Source organism: Euleptes europaea, chromosome 14, assembly GCF_029931775.1.
Source record: "Euleptes europaea isolate rEulEur1 chromosome 14, rEulEur1.hap1, whole genome shotgun sequence".
Lineage (NCBI taxonomy): Eukaryota > Metazoa > Chordata > Lepidosauria > Squamata > Sphaerodactylidae > Euleptes > Euleptes europaea.
The window spans coordinates 19062822-19084262 of NC_079325.1; the positions used below are offsets into that span (position 1 = coordinate 19062822).

The window sequence follows — 21441 nt, forward strand, 5'->3', positions numbered from 1 at the left end:
ATTTTGAACTCTTGTCAGCTTAAGCCCATCAGGAACACTGGCACAAATATGTCACTTATTCTTGGTTTAATTACAGGGAGGACGAGTAAAACACCAACACAAGGGAAGAAAAAAACCAGCATTTTCACAAAGCTAGAAGGTGCGGCTAGTGCTTTGCAGTGGAGTCTCGAGGATAGAATTCTGCCAGGGTGCTCTGAGGGATTCTCTTCAGCATCTCCTTGGGGAAGATACGCAACAGCTGCCAGCCGATGTCCAGCGTCTCGTAAATGGTGCGGTTTTCATAGGGCCCTGAAAGGACAGCCATTGGCACAATCACACACTGGTAAAGACTGAGGCTTCCGCGACAGCAACAAGGGCAGTAACATGGATATCTGACACCTACCCTGAGCAATGAAGTTCCTCTCAAATTTTTGCAGGAATTCGAGATAGAGAAGATCGTCTGAAGTAAGGGCTTCCTCCCCTACAACAGCTTTCATGGCTTGGACATCCTTCCCAATGGCATAGCAGGCATACTGGAAAGAAGAAAAGGGAGGTCAAAGATGGTCGGGCTAAGATCCTACGAGTCAAGCTATATTGAGCAGAGCAAGGCACCAAAGCTGGAATTTTCCCTGCAATGGTTTGCCTGGCAGCAAATCTGCTGAGCTTTAGGCATGAAATCAGAACTTGATTGTTTTTCCTGCCCTGATTCTTATCGTCTTTTACTTTCGTTGACCCTAAAAGCCAGATCAGAGAACTAAGATAATTTCTGCTCTGTTTTGCATTATGGGTGACACTGGCTTTTTTGTTTGCTGCTGTTTAAACTGTTTTCAGACAGAATTTATTTTTATTGATACATGTTTTAATCAATATACGGTTTAATGATCTTGCTGGGGAAAACGGATACTTTAACTACTACGTTTAATATTATCATTTCCCTGCAGGGCCCCCCCCCCCCCACCCAATGCTCATTAGTGTTAAGGTCACACCTACCAACTGGTTTGAAACGTCAGCATGATCCTTTCTGGTCATCCCCTCTCCAATAGCAGACTTCATCAATCGAGACAAAGAGGGAAGTACATTGATAGGTGGATAAATCTGGAAGGAGAAATGGGTTTAAGTGATGGCTGAAAACTAAGAACTGTAGGTACGGGGGTGTCTGGCAAGAGATTAAACATGCTAATCGTGGAAAGCAGATGGCATTCTAGAGCAAGTGTGATTCAAGAGCTAAAGTGTTGGGCGAGGCCTAGGGAGACCCAGGCTCCAAACCCAGCTTGTCACTGGCTGATCTTGAACCGGCCATTCTCTTTCTGCCAAATCTACTGCGCAAGGTATTTGTGAGGATAAACTGGTGGACCATGTAGGCCTCCTTGGAAGGATTAAAAATGCTATGAACAAAGCAATGAGCCAGGACACTGCTCACAAGCATATGTCTGCCTGATATCTTCTAGCCTGGCCTCTTCTAGAGTTCTAAAGACTAACACTTCCATCAAGGAACATTCCAGATGGGCAGCTGTTAAGTCTGTAGAAGCAAAACCAAGGAGTCTACAGGCACCTTAAAAGATTTATTAAAATTATGCCAACACAAACTGACAGACTTTAGGGTGCCACCGGACTTTTGTTTACCATCAAGGAGCCTGACTCTAAAAGTAGGCATTTGCCTCCAAATAGATGTAAACCCATGCAGGCAGTGGTCCAGCGGCAATTGAACAACAGAGCTTTCTGGGAACCTAAAAAGAACACCAGTATTTCGTGGCTGGACTGAAATCCGGTGAAATCACTCTCAGGCCTTCAAGTTACAAAGGTAAAGGTCCCCTGTGCAAGCACCGGGTCATTCCTGACCCATGGGGTGACGTCACATCCCGACGTTTTACTAGGCAGACTTTGTTTGTGGGGTGGTTTGCCAGTGCCTTCCCCAGACATCTTCGCTTTACCCCCAGCAAGCTGGGTACTCATTTTACCGACTTCGGAAAAATGGAAGGCTGAGTCAACCTTGAGCTGGCTACCTGAAACCAACTTCTGTTGGGATCGAACTCAGGCCTTGAGCAGAGCTTGGACTGCAGTACTGCAGCTTACCTCTCTGCGCCACGGGGCTCCTTCAAGTTACATGCTAATTAACACACTTCTTGTGATCAAGCAGCCTGAAATTTGGAGGCAGGCAGCACACTATAAAACTACAACTACAGGAAGGAGTTTCATTCTGTGGACAACCAGACAAGCCCTCCCCCATCCACATCCAGCAGCCTGACCTGTCTGTTGTGCAGCTGCCTTTCCACGTAGATCTGGCCTTCAGTAATGTATCCCGTCAAGTCAGGGATGGGGTGAGTGATATCTGTGGAAGAAAGGGCACGTTAATGCTTCCCATCTGCCTCTCACCACTCCAGAAGAGAGCAGCAAGACTCAGCCAATAGGAGAGCTGGAAACAAAGAGTGGTACTTTCTCCAAGCAGCCTGGGAAGTAATTGCAGCACTACTTGATAACTGGGCTCTCAGCCAGCATCAATGAGAACAGGGATTCTTGAGAGACAGGGAAGATGAGTCACGCCTGGGCAGCAGGAGGCCGAAGAAGAAATACCTAGAAGATTCTGTCCTGGCAGAAGGAAGCCACATGGAGGAGCAAGGTGCCTAGGAGCTGTTCTCGTCGACCACAGGCATGCAAAAATCTGGACACCTCTCAAACTTCCTATGCATGAACAGTTCATCAACATTACTAGTATACAAGATACTGAACAGGACCTCTTAGACCATAAGAAAGGCCATGCTGGATCAGACCAAGGCCCATCAAGTCCACAGTCTGTTTCCACAGTGGCCAACTAAGTGCTTCTAGGAAGCCCACAAACAAGACAACTGCAGCAGCATTATCCTGCCTATGTGCCACAGCACCTAATATAATAGGCATGCTCCTCTGATACTGGCGAGAATAGGTATGCATCATGACTAGCATCCATTTTGACTAGTAGCCATGAATAGCCCTCTCTTAAAGCCTTCCAAGTTGGCAGCCATCACCACATCCTGGGGCAGGGAGTTCCACCATTTAACTATGCGTTGTGTGAAGAAATACTTTTATCTGTTTTGAATCTCTCACCTTCCGGCTTCAGCAGATGACCCCGCGTTCTAGTATTATCTCGAAGGGTCTTTTGTGAAAGGTACACAGTTTACGGTGCAAAGTTAATGCCTGCTGGCAGAGCCATGAAGAAATGGTAACCAGCTTTCATCCCACAACTCTCCTACCCTAACTGCACAGGAACTGGGCTGCCCACTGATCCCAATGCACTTACCACCCTGCCTGCCAGGAATAGGCACATTAATCCCACGCAGGGACGTATGCCTAGATGTAAAAGCACACTCAATGAGGACTCACCGTCGTTGGGCATAGTAAGAATGGGAATCTGAGTAATGGACCCGTTCCTGCCTTCCACTCTTCCAGCCCGTTCATAGATAGTGGCCAGATCTGTGTACATGTAACCAGGAAAGCCCCGGCGGCCTGGCACTTCTTCCCTGGCGGCTGAAACCTGCAGGAAATGGAAAAGGAAAATTAGCCAAAGCAGGGGCCAGCAACAGAAGCATTGAAGTCATATGGGAAAGGGAGGGCATAAAGAGCAGTTCGCCAGCACCAAAAATTCTTTCCTTGCCTGTACAGTACCCCTCCCTCCCTTTGCAAGGCAGAATGCTGATAAGAGGTCTACTAAAAGAAGAGTTGGTTTTTATATCCCACTTTTTCTCTACCTTTAAGGAGTCTCAAAGCAGCTTACAATTGCCTTCTCCTCCCCACAACAGACACTTTGTGAGGTACGTCGGGCTGAGAAAGTCCTGAGATAACTGTGACTAATCCAAGGTCACCCAGCAGGCTTCATGTGGAGGAGTGGGAAATCAAACCTGATTCTCCATATTAGAGTCTGCAGCCCCTAACCACTACATCACACTGGCTCTCGTCCCAACACCCACTCCTCCTCTCTGTTAAAATTGTACTTAGATTCTCCTTCTCACACAACAGAGCACCATGTATACTTATTGGATGCTTAACCAACTCTTACAACAGCTGTGCAAGGCCTGAAGTGCAACACCTCAGGACATCTTTATGGGGCAACTTTGCACTGTCGTGTTAGTAACAGAGAACTAAACTGGAAGCTTGGGAAACACAGGAATATCCCCTCAATCAAAAAGTGAGCATTTCTTCTTAAAACCAGGTGTGCAAAACACCAGGGGTTGTCCCAAACCTTGCCCAGTCCCCCAAGATCAGAAAGAGGGGGAGTTATGTGTCGCAAGGTTTGGAAGTCTATCACATGCCTTTATAAATTTCATTCCATGCCTCTGTGGAACTGTTCCAGAGATTAAAAAAGAGGAAAAGGTAGTGGGTGCATGACCAAGTGTTCGAAAGTTTTATTCATCAAGAATAAGCAGATTTACTGCAGTAATTTTTGAACACAGACTTCCTAAATGGGCAGAAACGTCAATTTATTTGGTACATTGTGTGGTTTCTGTTCCAGAATATGATTTAGTTAACTTGAAGACATTTATATCCTGGCACAGAACCAGGGATGCTACTCAGTCTTTGGGAACTAGGAGTTTCCACTTTCTTACTTAAGTAATCTCAGCCCACTTTGGAATAGCAGTTGCCCGTAAGACGGAGACTTATATTCTAGACAGGGTAAATAAATACCTCTCTCAGAGCTTCAGCATAGGAGCTCATATCTGTCAGGATAACTAAAACATGCTTCTCACACTGGTAAGCCAAGAACTCTGCTGTGGTCAAAGCAAGGCGAGGTGTGATAATGCGCTCAATGCTGAAAAAGAACAACAGAGGCTGATTAACAGTCTGAGACAGGAAGCTAGTATTAAACACAAGCTAAAGCCTGCTCCCCGAAAAGGAGGCTAGGAAAATATAAGTTAGACACAGTAACCAAAGTAAGGCACAATGGTTTCTCCCACTTACTGAACAGAAAGCTGTTACAAGCACCATATCAAAATGTGGGCAGGATCCAGACTAGAACATAAGAAAAGCCCTGCTGGATCAGACCAAGGCCCATCAAGTCTAGCAGTCTGTTCACACAGTAGCCAACCAGGTGTCTCAACAAAGCCCACAAGCAAGATGACTGCAGCAGCATCCTGCCTGTGTTTCACAGCACCTAATATAATGGGTATGCTCCTCTGATACTAGAGAGTAGGTATGCATCATGACTAGTATTCATTTTGACTAGTAGCCATGGATAGCCCTATCCTCCATGAACATGTCCACTCTTCTTAAAGCCTTCCAAGCTGGCAGCCGTCACCACATCCTGGGGCAGGGAGTTCCACAATTTAATTATGCGTTGTGTGAAGACTACGTTTTCCAACAGTGGAACAGAACTTTCCTGTTCCCCCTCCCAGTTCTCTAATAAATACTACTTTTGGAGGATAGGAGACCCTTAGGAATGACATCAGGGGGTCTGCAGCAAGAAGGGGAACTGATGGAAATTGTCAATTTAGTCTGGATCCAACCCCGACGACAGAAATGCTTTTTCTGGCTAGAAGAGGCCATTTATGGGACCAGTCTGGTGATGCGGTCCAACATGAGACCTAACTAGCTAGCACAGCAGTGACGATTATAGCAAAAGGACATTATTATGTCACTTTAGCAACAGCTGTCAGGAGTGCAAGACAGGAGGGGTTGTTGAAGCTCCGGCCTTCTCCCCTTTCTGCAGGCATCTGCCTTCGTGATGGCACACAAACACTGCAAAACCTGTTTCCTGCCCACTTCTCAGTACAGGAAAAAAGCTCTTTGCACCATTTTGATGGCATTAGGGGGCTTGGCAGGTTGCTTCATGTAAATTGCAGGCTATTTTTCTTTCCAGCAATAATTCTCAGCTTTCAGTGATTGAGATGGACCGTGTGTCTTTGGGCTTCCAATGATGGCCATCTTCTGTGTCACCTGAACTGCACTGTAGGAAACCCCACTCTTTCAAACGAGGGAAGCTCACAGGTGCAGACTGGAGCTTCTGAGCTATTCATGATTTACCCCCCCATCCTCTTTCCACAATGACTACCTCCCAACTTGCTTCAGGAAGAAGCCTTTTCTCAATTCCTGTCTGACTTCCTGTTGTGAACAGCGCCGGATGTTTTAACTACTTACGTTGGATCGTTTGCCAAGTTCAAGAAGAGGCACACATTGTCCATGGAGCCGTTTTCCTCAAAGTCCGATTTGAAGAACCGAGCAGTTTCCATGTTCACCTACAGCACAGGTGATTGGTTGCAAAGCAAAAAGGTGACTTAGACTTCAGTAGTAAAAAAAGTAATTCTAAAGAATTAAAAAGCTCAAGGAGCTTTATCAGCTCTGCCAGCTGATAATGAATTTATTCTGTACACTTATTCTGATGATGAATTTATTCTGTACACTTGAACAATTGTGCCTTTGATCTGTCAGGGCAAGACAGAAGCCAAAGAATCAATACTTTGCTTAGTGGTGGGATGGTTGCACCATTCATTTTTTGTTGCCGTCAAGTCACAGCTGACTTATGGCAACCTCACAGGGTTTTCAAGGCAAGAGACTTACAGAGGTGGTTTGCCATTGCCTGCCTCTGCGTCACGACCCTGGTATTCCTTGGAGGATTCCCATCCAAATACTAGGCAGGGTCAACCCTGCTTAGCTTCTGAGATCTGATGAGATCAGGCTAGCCTGGGCTACCCAGGTCAGAGTGCACCATCCGTACTTGCAGTACATTTATTACCAGCGAAAACATGATGGTTTCTTTGTTCACAGTTGCTCGGCTGCCACCTCGAGATTTACTCGGTCCCTTTAAAAGCAGCCAATTAAGTGGAAGATGCAGCAGCCATATTCCCCGGCCCTCATGTCCTCTGACTCTACTTTCTGTGCCGTGCATGCCAAGTCCAGCCTGCCACAGCAGGAGAGAGTGGACTAACAGGCTGATGAAGGAACAGGAAGGTGAAACTGGGGCTGCTCTTATCTCCCACTTTATCAGGAAATGGAAAGAGCAAGACTCTGAAATGTCATCTGTCAGCCCTACTCTTCTCCTGATAAAACAATTTGCTTTTTTCAGTTTCGTCTGTGGTTAAACGCCAGACAGAAGCATTTTTTCCAGTACAGAAGTGTGTGGTACATATTAAAAACCCCTGAGAAGCGATACCTGCTGCTTATTGATCAGAGTCCTCTTTTTCGGGAAGTTTCTCTTCCAGACAAAGCTACATATAGTTAAGTTTTTTTATGTCGGTGAACAAAGAATAACATGGCCTAATTAACCCTGTTCTAGCCTAAGGACTAACATGAGAGCTCCTTGAGTTGGACTACGGAGAGATCTGCCCAGCTCTGTTGATATGCCATAACACCACATGCAGACAGAACTGCCTGCACTTCCCACCTGCCCATTCACCCACTTACTCCCATAGCAGCAAACACAATGGCAAAATTCTGCTCGCTGTAGTCCATCACGTCTTTGGATTTCTTCACCAAGCCTGCCTGGCGACAGATCTGAGCTGCTATCTGAAAGAGAAAGGTGGAAAGAGCTGCTCACATCTTCCATGCACAAGGCATTCACTTCCATAAAAAACTCAAGGGGGCAAGGAGGGGGATATTGGAAGCAGCTTGCATTCACATGTGTCGAGAACTGGACAGCTGCTACGTAGGATGGAATTTTCCCACTCAGAACCCAGGAGTAGAACAAGGCTGATGGGACACAAATATCGCAAACAAATACTGCACAGCTGAAACTCAATTAGGAGACGGACAAATTCTGGGAAAAGGATGGGAATTTTCCTTCTATGTGTAGAGAAGTTAACTGCCACACCCATGTGGAAGGAAGTATTTCTTCACACAATGCATAAATTGTGGAACTCCTTGCCCCAGGATGTGGTGATGGCTGCCAACTTCTATGTCAAATAGCTAAAACATCTGTAAAGTATCTGGGGATCTCGATTCCTGTTGCGGGGGATACACTATACGAACTGAATTACAAAGTGGTATGGGGGAATATTGAGAAGGATTTTGAAAGGTGGAACAGATTAAAGTTATCGTTTGTGGGCTCTGTTGAGACACCTGATTGGCCACTGTGTGGCCAATCAGACTGCTGGACTTGATGGACCTTGGACTGATCCAGCATGGCTTTTTCTTATGTACATGTCTCATATCTGTCTACATTTCATATCTAGGTCAATGAAAGCTAGGAGCAGCCTGAAAGCCAGGTTGCAGGAGAAAGGACTGTGGTCCGGAAAGCACTAGATGTAATTTCTTTTTTAAAAAGTAAAAGTTGCACCTAGAAAAAAACCCAGCACATCGTTCTAGGATATGTATATACAGAAAGCTAGTAAGCTAGTTTTCTTTAAGTGCTTTCAATGTACTTAAAGCACCTACCTCATTGTGGGGCAAGCCAGCAGCTGAGAAAATGGGGATTTTCTGTCCTCTGGCAATGCTGTTCATGCCATCTATAGCAGAAATTCCAGTCTGAATCATCTCTTCTGGGTAGATTCGACATTGAGGATTGATTGGTTGACCTATTTCATGGGGGGGGGGGGGGGAAGAATCATAATTTTAAAGCCCACACTTCGTTTTAAAGTCAGATTAAGACAACTTCCCCATGGCGCAGAGTGGTAAGCTGCAGTACTGCAGTCCAAGCTCTGCTCACGACCTGAGTTCGATCCCGACGGAAGTTGGTTTCAGGTAGCCGGCTCAAGGTTGACTCAGCCTTCCATCCTTCCGAGGTGGGTCAAATGACTACCCAGCTTGCTGGGGGTGAAGGGAAGATGTCCGGGGAAGGCACTGGCAAACCACCCCGTAAACCAAGTCTGCCTAGTAAACATCGGGATGTGACGTCACCCCATGGGTCAGGAATGACCCAGTGCTTGCAACTTCAACCCTTGAAGACAACTTCAAGGGAAGGATATAAAATCCAGTATTTTGATTCAGATACTTGATGGCTGACCGTAAATTTCCAGAACTTTTATCAATCATGATTGTTTAAACCGGTTCGACATTTTTGAGCAGCGCAGGTTAAGGGAAACATGACCTGGTATCAATGCTCTATTAATCAATTTGGAATAAGTAATTGTCCTATCCAGATACCTATATGCCGCTTACTGCCCCCCCCCCCCCCGTGGGAATCCAAACAGCTTACATCAGAGGTGCCCATCATGGTGCCTGTGGGCACTGTGGCACCCACTGACGCCTTTTCTGGCACCTGCCCAGTGTTTTTAGAATGTGGGCAGGGCCAAGTAGGGCTTCTGCCCAGCAAGGCTTCTGATTGACTATTGGATTGGCTGTGTAGATTTTTTAAAATGTTGCTTTGGCAGCAGCTGCCACCTCAACACAATAATCTACATAGTGTTAGTGAAGTTAAGTTGTGGCCATCAGTTTGTGGCTGGCTCTGCCTCCTGTGGCAAAACCATTTTGTTGCTGTGCCCACCAGGCTCTGTCAGAATTTCAAATGTGCTTGCAAGCTCAAAAAGGTTGGGGATCCCTGACTTACATCATCATTCTCGCCTTTTCACTTTTATCCTCACAACAGCCCTGTGAGGAAGGCTAGGCTGCATGTGTACAACTGGCCCAAGGTCACCCAGAAAGCTTCATTGCGGAATGGGGATTTTTTAACCTGTGCCTAGTCCGACTCTAACTACTACATTTGAAATAGGCTAAATATCTGAACATTTCTTGTTTGTTTTTGGTCTTGCTGGTAGATTTCCTAGCTGTAATTGTTATTTTTTAACCAGGACAATAATAATTTTATTTGCTATTTTAAAATATGTACTGCTTTGAGAACTTTTGTTGAGAACACAGCACAGAAACGCTAAAAATACTAAACAAATAGAAATGGCCAACTAACTGAACACAAGCAAACTAAGCTGATGCATGGCTTATGCCAATATTAACTCTGACTTAAAGGGCAGACTTGAAAAGGCCATCCTGAGTGCCATTTTTTGAAAAGGTACAATACAGATTTGGGGATCAGTACAGAAGATATTAACGGAACTCCATATTTATGCTAGGAAGAAACATACACACTAAGCTCTTGGTCCATCTGTGAATATCAGGCTTGCACCTACAGCATTCAATGACATTTTCTTAAACATACCCATGATATCAAGGTACTCTTCAGCCAAGACCATAGGTCCTCTGTCTATGGGCTTTCCTGAGCCATTGAACACACGCCCTTCGAAGACAAGAAAAACAGCAGCAGATATAGTAACAGAGCAGCAATTCTCGTTATATGTAAAAAACAGGCATCATGAGAATATCGTCAGTCCAAGAATATCTTGTACCTACCAAGCATGTCTTCAGACACTGGGGTTCGAAGGATATCCCCAGTAAATTCACAAGATGTTTTCTTAGCATCAATTCCTGAAGTTCCTTCAAAAACCTAAAAAAAAGATGGGTGTTTTTTCAAATGCTGCAAAGTCTGGCAATTGAAGTTCTTGCTTCAGCAGTCAGGCAAGATAATTTTCTAACAGACAGACATTAGCTAGGAATGGATCCAGTTAATACAATGACTACTAATTATTGCTTAAGGATTCTATTGGACTGGGCTCCTGAATAAAGGGCTCTATACATCCCTAAGATGCCCAGAAGGCCCTCTTCTACCCGAGAGTCAAAGGACAGGCCACCCACGCCACCCAACTTGCTTCTCTGCCATTTACCTGAACCACAGCTTTGGATCCGCTGACTTCCAACACTTGCCCGCTTCTCTTTGTTCCATCAGGAAGCGTCAAATGTACAATCTCTGCGTATCTAGGAAACTAAGCCATGGGAATCAAGGTAAGGTAGGTCAACAGGTTTCTGTTCAGAACATAAATGGATGCAAACATCAGATCCCCCAAAACAGTGAGCAATCACACACATCAAATTGTTCATGAAATTCAGATACCCCAGATGCAAGACAATCTAGGTCTTGCTAAATTGCTTAAGTTGCCGCTCAGAATTTCAGAGTTCAGCAAGCTTTTGCCGCCTCATTCGCAGTGACTGAGCCTGGAATTCTAGCATCAAAACTAGTTTGTCACCCATAGCAGGGCCCCCTCACCATAGTTTCTACCTGCATTCTATACTTGATAGCAGTACTGCCAGGTTGATTTCTCATCAAAGCAAGCCCTGACTATAGCAGCTCTCACCCTGAAGAAAGCATAGGATACAGTCTGCCTTCACAGCTTTAGAAGATCAATTGTGCTGTGTAAGGGGTGGAGGTGTTGCCTGACATATTTCCTGACACAGAGAGGAAACCGTGCTCTCTTGAAATTATTCTCTGGGGCTCTTCAGGGCACATGAAACTACATACTAAATTACAGGCAGGTGCAACAGCAATGCTGTTGCGTGCCCACAAAGCCTTTGTACCAGCACAGAAATCAGACCCTCTTGAAAAAAAAAATCAATTGCCAAAGTTCTGTTTGATGCTTAAGATGCCAGCTAGAAGTCTGTAAATGATGTGAGACTAAGCAACCAAATCATCAACAGAACACTGCCCTTCCAAAATTGTGGCTGATAATTTACAGTTAGAGAGTTCCTATGCATTTTAATTCTGGTACAATAAAAGGAAATGCAAATTAGACCTTGCTTGAATCCCCAGCATAGCACTTTCAAAACTGGAAGTTAAGCAGGTACTATGTGGAGAATACCACTCTTTGCCCCAATATATTTTACTGCAAGTATACCATCCTGCTGCAGAGGCCACATAGAAGGAAGGTGCATTCTCACTATAAACCAATGTGTTTGGAAATGTGTCAGGCAATCTGTGGGATGCAAAGTTTTAGAAGTCAGAAGGGTGGGCCCATTTTTATGCACCCACCAGATACCAAACTTACCTTCACTTGATCCAAGATTACTAGTGGCCCATTGACTCCTGATACTGTCTTATATGCTGCAAAAGTAAAACAAAACAAAAAACCTTATTTGGACAAAGTAATATGTTTTGGAAGAAAGGCACATTGACAGAAGGGATGATGCATTGTTCTGCAACCACGGAGGTAGCACCTACACCTCAAAGATACTTTTTCCACAAGGGCTCGGCTCCCAACTCCTGTCAAGTACTAGGGGAGACCCTTAAGGGTCAACGGCAGGGCACATGTTTGTCATGCACAAAGTCCCAGGTTTGATGCTTGGTATTTTCCAGTCACAGGATCTCAGGCAGCATGGCTGAGAAAGACACAAATCTAGGGAGAGCTGCTGCAATAAGCAATACTGCATTATATGGACCAGTGGCTGGACTCTAGGAGAAGACCATTTCAGATGAACCATTTTGCTGTCTGGGTCACAAAAACCTTTTTATTTCAGAGGAGGCGTGTTCATCATTTATGAGTGAACAATGCTGGAAACAAAGCACTCCTTGTCAGGGTTTTTTTAATCGCTCTCCTGTTGCTGCAACCACCTGTATGACTCCTAGAGAGGAGAACGAACTCCCTTTTTCTAACAACTAATGCAACAGATTTTCACTATGGCACAAACTCTCTTGGGAACTCAACCACCTTTCCCCAGCTTCTAACTTCAGGAAGAATGCCTACGTATAAAGGACACACATTTGCCCCAGATTACTTCCTCCAGAAAATGGTGAGAAGATGGGTAGGGTAAGGACCTATTAGGAAGGAATAAAAGTACTTCATTTAGGAATCACCTCCCACCCTCCCCAGGGTCACCAACCACTTGAGTTCAGTCTCACAGAATCATAGAGTTGGAAGGGATCTCCAGGGTCATCTGGTCCAACCTCTTGCACAATGCAGGACATTCACAACTACCCTCACACACACACCCAGTGACCTCTGCTCCATGCCCAGAGGATGGCAAAAAAAAAAAAAAAACCCTCCAGGATCTCTGGCCAAACTGGCCTGGAGATAAATTGCTTCCTGACCCCAAGGTGCAATCAGCATTTCCCTGGCCATGTAAGAAAGGGCCACAAGAGCCAAGCATGGATACAACCCTTCCTGCCCTCTCTCTCATCTGCCCAAGTTAACAGAACCAGCACTGCTGTCAGATGGCCATCTAGCCTCTGCTTTAAAACCTCCAAAGGAGAGCCCACCACCTCCCAAGGAAGCCTGTCTCACATGATCCATGAATACAGAAGTCTTTCAGTGAGCCACAAGACTTTGCCAGACTCACAAGACAATGGGCTAATCATTAATCAGCCAGCCCGGGAACCTGGGGAAAGGATGAACAAGCCTATTTCTACAACTAGCAGAACAAACTCACATGACTAAAACAGCAATTCGAAGCACACTCAAGATGCACTGAACTTCCAAAAGCAAAAGCAAAATAAAATATAGAATATACCCACCACCCCCATCTCCTGTGAGTCACCCCCTCCTCCAGTGGTTGGCCTCCAGTGAAAGCTCTTAGATTATAATTATTCTGGTTTTTTACCCTTTTTGTTTATTTATTTTATTTACAATTCTTTCATCATATTTTTAAAGTCATAATGTATAATGTATACTAAGTTATGTAAATTTATAGGTTATTAAAAATGATTAGATAGTACAGATGATAGAGAGTTGAATTAGACTCAAATAGGGATAGAAATTGTTAAAAATATCAAATGATGTTATATTGTATCTTATACTTATCATTTTTCTTTTCTTGTTATTAATTATCACTTTTTGAAATAATTTTTTTTTAAAAAAAAGGATGAACTGAACTTCCAAGACAGCATGCATAAGATCAGGTTGAAAGGGCAACAGGGCTTTTGTGCAAGTACAGATAGGACTAAAAGGACAGGCCCATCTGAATACTGGGGACCAGTGACTTAAACAGGTTCAGTAGGTGTTCTTGTAAGTGTTGAAGAACTGAAACCAAAACCATTATATCACAATACTGTACTGTTAAAAGTCACGATCAGCTGTTTTAAGTGTTAGAATGTTTATCTAAGCTATTCAGCAAATACATGTAGGTGACGTGCTTTGTTTCGGAACACTTACAAAGCAATTCAGGGCTTAGCGGCAGAGCAATAAAAGCATGGCCGGTTCAGGTTTATTCCAGGGAGGAATGTACATGAAAGTGGTGTTGTGTCAACACAGACATATTTACACTGGAAATAACAAGTAACAATTTTGCCAAGAGATGCCTTTGCCGCAGACAAACCAAGAGAACCAACCTGAAAACAGCCTGCACACTACACATTCAGATGGCCAGCACTGAGAAATATTCCTCATAGCTACAAACTATTTCTGCCAGAATCCTGCCAAAGTCTCAGGTCGAGTCTCTTTCAGACATTTAAAAAAGGCAATGTGGCTGACTCTGGGCATCTTGTTTTAATCTACTGTGCTTGTTTAAGTAAAAATTTTACATCATGCAAGCTACCAATGTAAAGACAAAGGCTTGGATCCTGCTGAAAGCTGTCACTGATGAAAGCATTTATCCACCTGTCCCTTCCTGGTGCAGCCTCAATCCCCCCCACCCAGTGCTCTCCCAAGGTCTGTCCCAGAGTGAACCCCCCCCATTGAAAAATGCAAAAATAATCAGCAGGATACAGCCTATCACCTTATGACACGCTGACTGTGAAGGACTTTTTGTTGAATTTGGCTATCAATTTGTAGGAAGAGACAAAGCTCAACTGATAAAGTCTGCAGTTGGGAGCCCTTTGACCACGGATATCTGGCAAGGCAAGTTTAGAGCTCATAGCTGGATTACAACGCTGCTATCCTTTTCTTCTCAAACCGGGGAAAATCCCTTAACTCGTGACACTCCTGTCAACACTCCCCCTCCCAACACTGGGCAGAACGCTTACTTCCTGGAATTTTTCTATCAACAGTCTAATTTCTTTGTTTTAACTAGCTGCTCAAAACCTACACCCAGAACTGCTATCCTTGGAAATGCAGGGGTTTAACTGGGGAAGTTTTAGCTATTATTGTAAGCCTCCTTAAACCAAGAGAAAAGACGGGACATAAATGTTTTAACAAATAAATAGATACCCACCATGGAACCTTTGCTTCATTCAGCCTACAGCCATGTACACTAGAGTATAACCACAACTGCTTGAGAAGGGAGAGGACAGACACCCCAAAGGGGAAAAAACATAGTGGAGTGATAGCACTCAGGAAAAGGAAGCCAGATTCTTAAAGATGGACAACAGAATTGGACTTTAAGCATCAGTCTCACAGGTATTCAGGAAGGTATCGTTGTGGGGGCAAATTGTCCCTTGAAGGGAGAAGGCAGTCTGCTACTTTAGATGCAAGCCCTTGGACAGAATTACAGTGCTCAGTCACATGGACCACGAACATAATCCAGCCTGCTCATTTCTGTGCTTGCATAAAGCTGGAAAGTCCATGCAGTCCCTGTAGTGCTGGATTTCCCCTTTCCACGGGCTGCACAATTGTCACAGCTCAGTGTGCTGCACGCTTGTATATACCCTTCCCCCCCCACGAATGACAAACAGGATTAGGAGGATCTGCAGCATTTGTGCCCACCTCACAAGCTTAGCTTTTCTGCCAAGCCGTTACTTTTGTCTTTCTATGCCCTGACCCATATTTCATTACCTGTATATGGTTTATTCTGCTGCATTTGCATCCTGCCTTTCCTTCAAGAACTCAGGCTGGAGGACAATGCGTGAATGAAGCCACTCAGTGAGATTCATAGCGGAGATGAGGACCAGCTGGTATGTTAATTCAGCAAGAGTGCTTAGCCACAAAGACATCACTGCTTGCAGCTCTAAAAACCAAAAGGTGATGGGAATTCATGTTGGGAATTGCTTGGCAGGTTTCGCGGATAAAGAACTGGCCCCAAGAGGCTATTTGAACCTGGGCTTCACATACCCGACCCTGTAGCTACAACAAATACCCTCCAGCTTGGTGGCAGTCCTGTACCCCTCCACGAACATCTCTTAAGTATTTGGCACTTAATCATTAGTACTCTTGAAGCTATGCCAAAACTGGGCAAGCTTTCAACAACATACGTTCGCCACTGGGTACACATCAATGAATACATGCTTAGCTTCAACAGGGTCAGGGTGTTCAAGATTAAATACAGAAGAACAGGAACACCACAGTCTTTAATCCAAGAGAAATGGTCAGAGTGGTATTGTGGTTAGAGTGTCCAACTAGTATCCAGAAGAGCCAAGTGCGAATCCCTACTCTGCCATGGAAGCTTGCTGGGTGACCCTGGGCCAGGCACTCTCTGCCTAACTAGTATCCAGTGTCCAACTAGTATCCAGAAGAGCCAAGTGCGAATCCCTACTCTGCCATGGAAGCTTGCTGGGTGACCCTGGGCCAGGCACTCTCTGCCTAACTACCTCAAAGGGTTGTTGAAGAAAACATGGAGGAGGGTAGAATGATGTTGTAAGCTGCTCTAGGTCTCTGTTGCAGAGAAAAGCAGGATATAAATAATAATAAATTAGGGGAATATGGCAAAAAATAATTAAAAAAAGCACAGTAAGTCCTTTGTTGGGGTAAAAAGTATATAGCCTCCATGAAGACAGGCCCAGGAGTTTCTAGTCTCATTTTTTCCAGTTCTAAAATGTTTTTAGCTCTCCTGAAAATCCACATGCTATTTTCAAATCTCATGATTACTGTCATCTACAACCTCAACCATTTATAAGTCTATAATCTCACAAGTCCTGCACAAATTTGCATATATATTTGGGGAAGGCCCATGGCTCAGTGGTAGAGCACCTGCTTGGCATGCAGAAGGCCCCAGTTTCAATCCCTGGCATTCCAGTTAAGGATCTGGTCATAGGTAACTGCTTATAAGTACTTAGTGGATTCTAAGGATAGAGGAAGTTTTGCACTCCCTAACTTTCAATTATATGCTGAAGCGGCTGCTTTAGTATGGCTAAAAGACTGGATTGAACTTTCCAATGCACGATTACTTGATCTAGAGGGTTTCGATAACAGAAGTGGTTGGCATGGATATTTGTGGTATGACAAAATTAAAATGCATACATCATTTCAGCAACATAGGATTAAATCCTCTTTCTTTATTCTTTATTCCTCTTTATTCCTCAGGATTCGAAAACAGGGTTTTCTAAAAATAAATCAACATTTCAAAAACTTACTGGATACAAATGATTATCTAATATCTAAAATGTATAAACTATTATTAGAAATTTATTGTGAGCAAGAACAGATAAAACCTACCATGATCACCTGGGCACAGATGGTGGGCCATGATATTTTATTGGATAAATGGGAAAGACTTTGGTCACGAGACATGAAACTTATTCTTGCTCAATCATTAAGAGAAAATATTTATAAAATGATGTATAGGTGGTATTTAACACCTAAAAAGATGGCAACGATCTATAAATCATTGTCCCCAAAGTGTTGGAAGTGTAATACAGAAATAGGCTCATTTCATCATGTGCGGTGGACCTGTGATAAAGCAAAAACATTTTGGGACATGATCTACAATGAAATAAGACTGATTATACAGAAAAATATATCCAAAACGCCTGAGATGATGTTACTTAGTATGATACCAGACTATTTTAACTCAGAGATCATTTTTAATATATGCCACCACTGCTGCAAGACTGATTTATGCAGCTAAATGGAAATCATCGGACAGTCCAGACAAAAGAGATTGGATACAAAAAATGCTGGAACTGGTGGAAATGGCAAAACCTACAGCATTGGTAAATCAAAAAGACAATACCAATTTATGGGTGAATGGGAGGCATGGAGAATTTACTGTGAAAATGAACTTCAAATGGGGGAACTTAAAGGTTATTCATTGATCTAATCCATTTTTTACTATTATTAGGGATGTTTTTATAATTAAAATATATAGTCACTATAACAAGGTTGATTTGTAGATAGATAATAATTATGTATGATTTGAAATATATATTTTATCTGATTTTTGATAATGAACTACATTAACATATATTTAACAATATCAGGATTAGAACTTTATACAAAGAGTATACAAATTTATAATGATATAGCGGGAGATGAAGGGGAAGTCTTCATTTTATTTTAATATTTGTAATTTCAACAATAATTCATTGTTTTTTACTTTCTTTTGATGATCTATATCAATTGTTGAACAGTTTTTTCTTTTATATATTTTGAAAAATTAAATTATTAAAAAAAAGGATCTGGTCATAGGTAATGGGAAAGACCTCTGCATGAGACCTTGGCATGCCACTGTCAGCCTGAGTAGACAATATTGATGTTGATTGGCCAACGGTATGATTCAGTACAAGGCAGCTTCACGTATTCATGTGTTAGCAGAGATGCTTGCATATTTACTTGGCAGGAAATCTTACTGAATCCAGTGGGACTTACACTGAAGTGAATGTGCACAGGATCACATTCTCCATTGCCTGAAACCTTCAACTGGTGAAGCAGGAAATTATATGATTTGGCTTCCAACCTATATGCCTCTTTGTGTAACACCCTTAACCTTTGATTGATTCTTATGCTACTGAGAAACCCCATGAAGAATAGCCTCTCTCACGTAAAAAGATACAGCAACGATACACTTTAATTTCTGTACTGGTAGCTCTGTTTATCCTCCCACATTTCTGGAAGCAAATGGCTTCCGCTTCCCAAGATGAACATTACTGCATGCTTGTGTCTTTCCTCCTAAAATTTAATCTGGCAGCAAATCTACCTTTTACAGGCATAGGCTGAAATCTTAAATTCTCACAGCTGTTCACACAAGCTAACTTTTGTTACACTTGAATGTTAGTGCTAGGCATCCCATAATACTAGGCCATCTTGCCTCTCTGGGCTGCTACACATTCTATGTCATCCTGCAGTGTACCACATGACCTTGAGACTCAGCCAGAGCAGATTAGTCAACCTACGGAACAAATATTTCACAACCACTTACTGTTATTTCCCATTCAAAGAAGACCCAGAATAGCCAGGCTTGGGGAAGGGGAGGGAGGCTAGCAACATCTTCAAGTCGTGACAAGAGAGCAGCGCCCACCATCTGCCCCTTCTGTTGATATGGAAACAAGAGCCTGACAGTAGGATTCTCTTGCACACCGAGCGGCATCAATCAACACCAGTGACAAACTGGCCTAGCAAGCACAGCCTTTACCAGGCCTTTTGGTGCTTGTGCCATTTTAACAACTTTGCGCAAAGGTGAGAATTCCTTTTTTTCCCCATGCAAGCTGCAAAGCCTATTCCTAGGCTCCTGTTACTCAAAAGCAAAAAAGCCACTGTGCTCAGTGAGGCTCACTTCCAACTAGAGAACGTTAGGAATGCAGTAAAGAAACCAGCTATTCCATTCAAGGCTCTGAACTTGCCCCGTAACCAAAGCACCTTTGAAGCTCCTGGCAAAGCAGGCCTTCTAACCCGACCTCCCTCCCTTGCAAAAACACCAACCCTCTCCGAACTACTCATACTTGCCCCAATGTATACACACAACTGGCACTGCAGCAAGCCCCACAACCACAGAAGACACAGAAGCAAAAACACGAGACCCAACCACTCCAATTCAGACATGAAGGAAGTGATAAGGGCAAAAGGGCCACCCTCACTTAGCACCCTCAAGAAGAAAAAATGGCAAGCTGCAAAACTAGAAGGGAGCATGCAAGAAGAATAAGGAAGCGGGCCACACAGAGAACAGGACCTAGACAAGACAGTAGGGACCGGGAAGGAATTTGGCCTTGTCAAAAAAGGAATGCATAGGCAGGAGGGAAAAGAGGAAATCGACCTTGGACACCAGAAGAGGGACAAGAAAGAACGAGCAATGTTATTATTGCATTGTTATTAATTTAATGTCACCCAACCAGAGATTTAGGGCTGCATATGCACCCGCTCCCATTTTAACCTCATGTGTGTGTGTGTGTGTGTGTGTGTGTGTTAAGTGTCGTCAAGTCGATTCCGACTCATGGTGACCCTATGAATGAAAGTCCTCCAAAATGTCCTATTTTGACAGCCTTGCTCAGGTCTTGCAAATTGAGGGTTGTGGCTTCCTTTCTTTATTGAGTCCATCCATCTCTTGTTGGGTCTTCCTCTTTTCCTGCTGCCCTCAACTTTTCCTAGCATGACTGTCTTTTCTAGTGACTCTTGCCTTCTCACAATGTGACCAAAATACGACAGCCTCAGTTTAGACATTTTAGCTTCTAGGGTCAGTTCAGGCTTGATTTGATCTATAGCCCACCGATTTGTTTTTTTTGGCCGTCCACGGAATCCGTCACCCTCTCCTCCAACACCACATTTCAAAGGCATCTACTTTCTTCCTATCAGCTTTCTTCACTGTCCAGCTTTCACCCCATACATAGTCCTAGGGAATACGATGGCCTGAATTAATCTAGTCTTGGTGGCCATAACATAACCTCATAACAAGATCGTCTAGGCTGTGGAAAAAAAAAAAAAGACTGGCTCGATAAGCTCGACGGGGGAGTCGCCGCTACTCTGCACACGCTCAGGAGCACCACCGACCTTGCAGGAGAAAAGACCAGGTTTTTAGACGGGGGCCCCAGCCGGAACCGGGACCCCACCCCGGTTTCTCACCGAGGGCCGCCCTGAATGAAGGGGAGGTTCAAGGGCGTTGAGGGGGGGAGGGCGGCGGTACCTGCCGGGCCCAAACCACGACGGGTCTAGCCACCGTTGGGGGGGGGCGAAGGTAGGAGAGGTTCCAGGACAGACCCCCCCCCGCCCCTCCCTCCCCGCCTGCCCCGGGGACTCACTGAGGCGGGGCTGGGAGAGGTAGTCGCGGGTGACGGCGGCCGCCTGCTCCCGCGCGCCGCCGCCTCCCCCGCTCAGCTCGGACACGGCTCCGTTCACCATCCCTCGGATCGCCCGCAGCGCCGCCATCTTGTTCCCCCGTCTAGGCTGCGGCGCTACTGCGCAGGCGCTCAAATAGGCTCTCTCTCTCTCTCTCTCTCTCTCTCTCTCTCTCGCTCTCGCTCTCTCTCTCTCTCTCCCCGTTCCCCCCGGCCCCGCCCTCCTCTTGCTCAATCCCCACAGAGCCGGAAGTGCCGGGCGGGGGGAGGGAGGGAGCGGGGGGAGGGGCGGGCAGAAGGAGCTGGCCAGCGTGCTGAGGGGAGCTGCGGCGAGGCGGGGGAAGGAAGCGCGGGAACGCGGGCGACCTATCGCCGGAGGCTGTGGCTCAGTGGTAGAGCGTCTGCTTGACATGCGGAAGGTCCCAGGTTCGATCCCCAGGGGCATCTCCAGTTCAAGGGAGTAGGCGACGGGAAAGACCTCTGCCTGAGACCCTGCAGAGCCATAGGGAGGGGCTGTGGCTCAGTGGTAGAGCACCTGCTTGGCATGCAGAGGGTCCCAGGTTCGATCCCCGGCATCTCCAGATCAAGGGACCAGGCAAGTACTCTACCGGTAGAGCATCAGCTTGGCATGCAGAAGGTCCCAGGTTCAATGCCAGGCATCTCCAGTTAAAGGGAGTAGGCGATGGGAAAGACCTCTGCTTGAGACCCTGCAGAGCCATAGGGAGGGGCTGTGGCTCAGTGGTAGAGCACCTGCTTGGCATGCAGAGGGTCCCAGGTTCGATCCCCGGCATCCCCAGTTAAAGGGACCAGGCAAGTAGGTGATGTGAAGGACCTCTGCCTGAGACCCTGCAGGCTGCTGGTCTGAGTAGACAATACTGACTTTGATGGACCGA

At 45.0% G+C, this 21441-nt stretch overlaps 1 protein-coding gene across 1 annotated transcript; it reads right to left on the reverse strand.

The window, feature by feature from the left end:
* Positions 1-51: 51 nt before the first annotated feature.
* Positions 52-20648, reverse strand: ATP6V1B2 (ATPase H+ transporting V1 subunit B2). Its single transcript, XM_056860011.1, has 14 exons — positions 20513-20648; positions 11748-11803; positions 10593-10691; positions 10222-10315; positions 10031-10108; positions 8317-8456; positions 7348-7449; positions 6085-6182; positions 4636-4759; positions 3337-3487; positions 2226-2308; positions 970-1074; positions 383-512; positions 52-288 (listed from the first exon to the last, which is right to left on the reverse strand). The coding sequence occupies exons 1-14, from the start codon at positions 20637-20639 to the stop codon at positions 146-148; spliced, it is 1530 nt and encodes a 509-aa protein (XP_056715989.1). The 5' UTR covers positions 20640-20648; the 3' UTR covers positions 52-145.
* Positions 20649-21441: the final 793 nt, after the last annotated feature.

Excerpts from the sequence above, each read along its gene's own strand:
- ATP6V1B2 (XM_056860011.1), bottom strand. The coding sequence starts at position 20,639 with ATGGCGGCGCTGCGGGCGATCCGAGGGATGGTGAACGGAGCCGTGTCC. Across the intron at positions 10,316-10,592 it reads GATCCAAAGCTGTGGTTCAG|GTTTTTGAAGGAACTTCAGG; the intron begins GTAAATGGCAGA and ends TCTTTTTTTTAG. Across the intron at positions 10,109-10,221 it reads AGTGTCTGAAGACATGCTTG|GGCGTGTGTTCAATGGCTCA; the intron begins GTAGGTACAAGA and ends TTGTCTTCGAAG.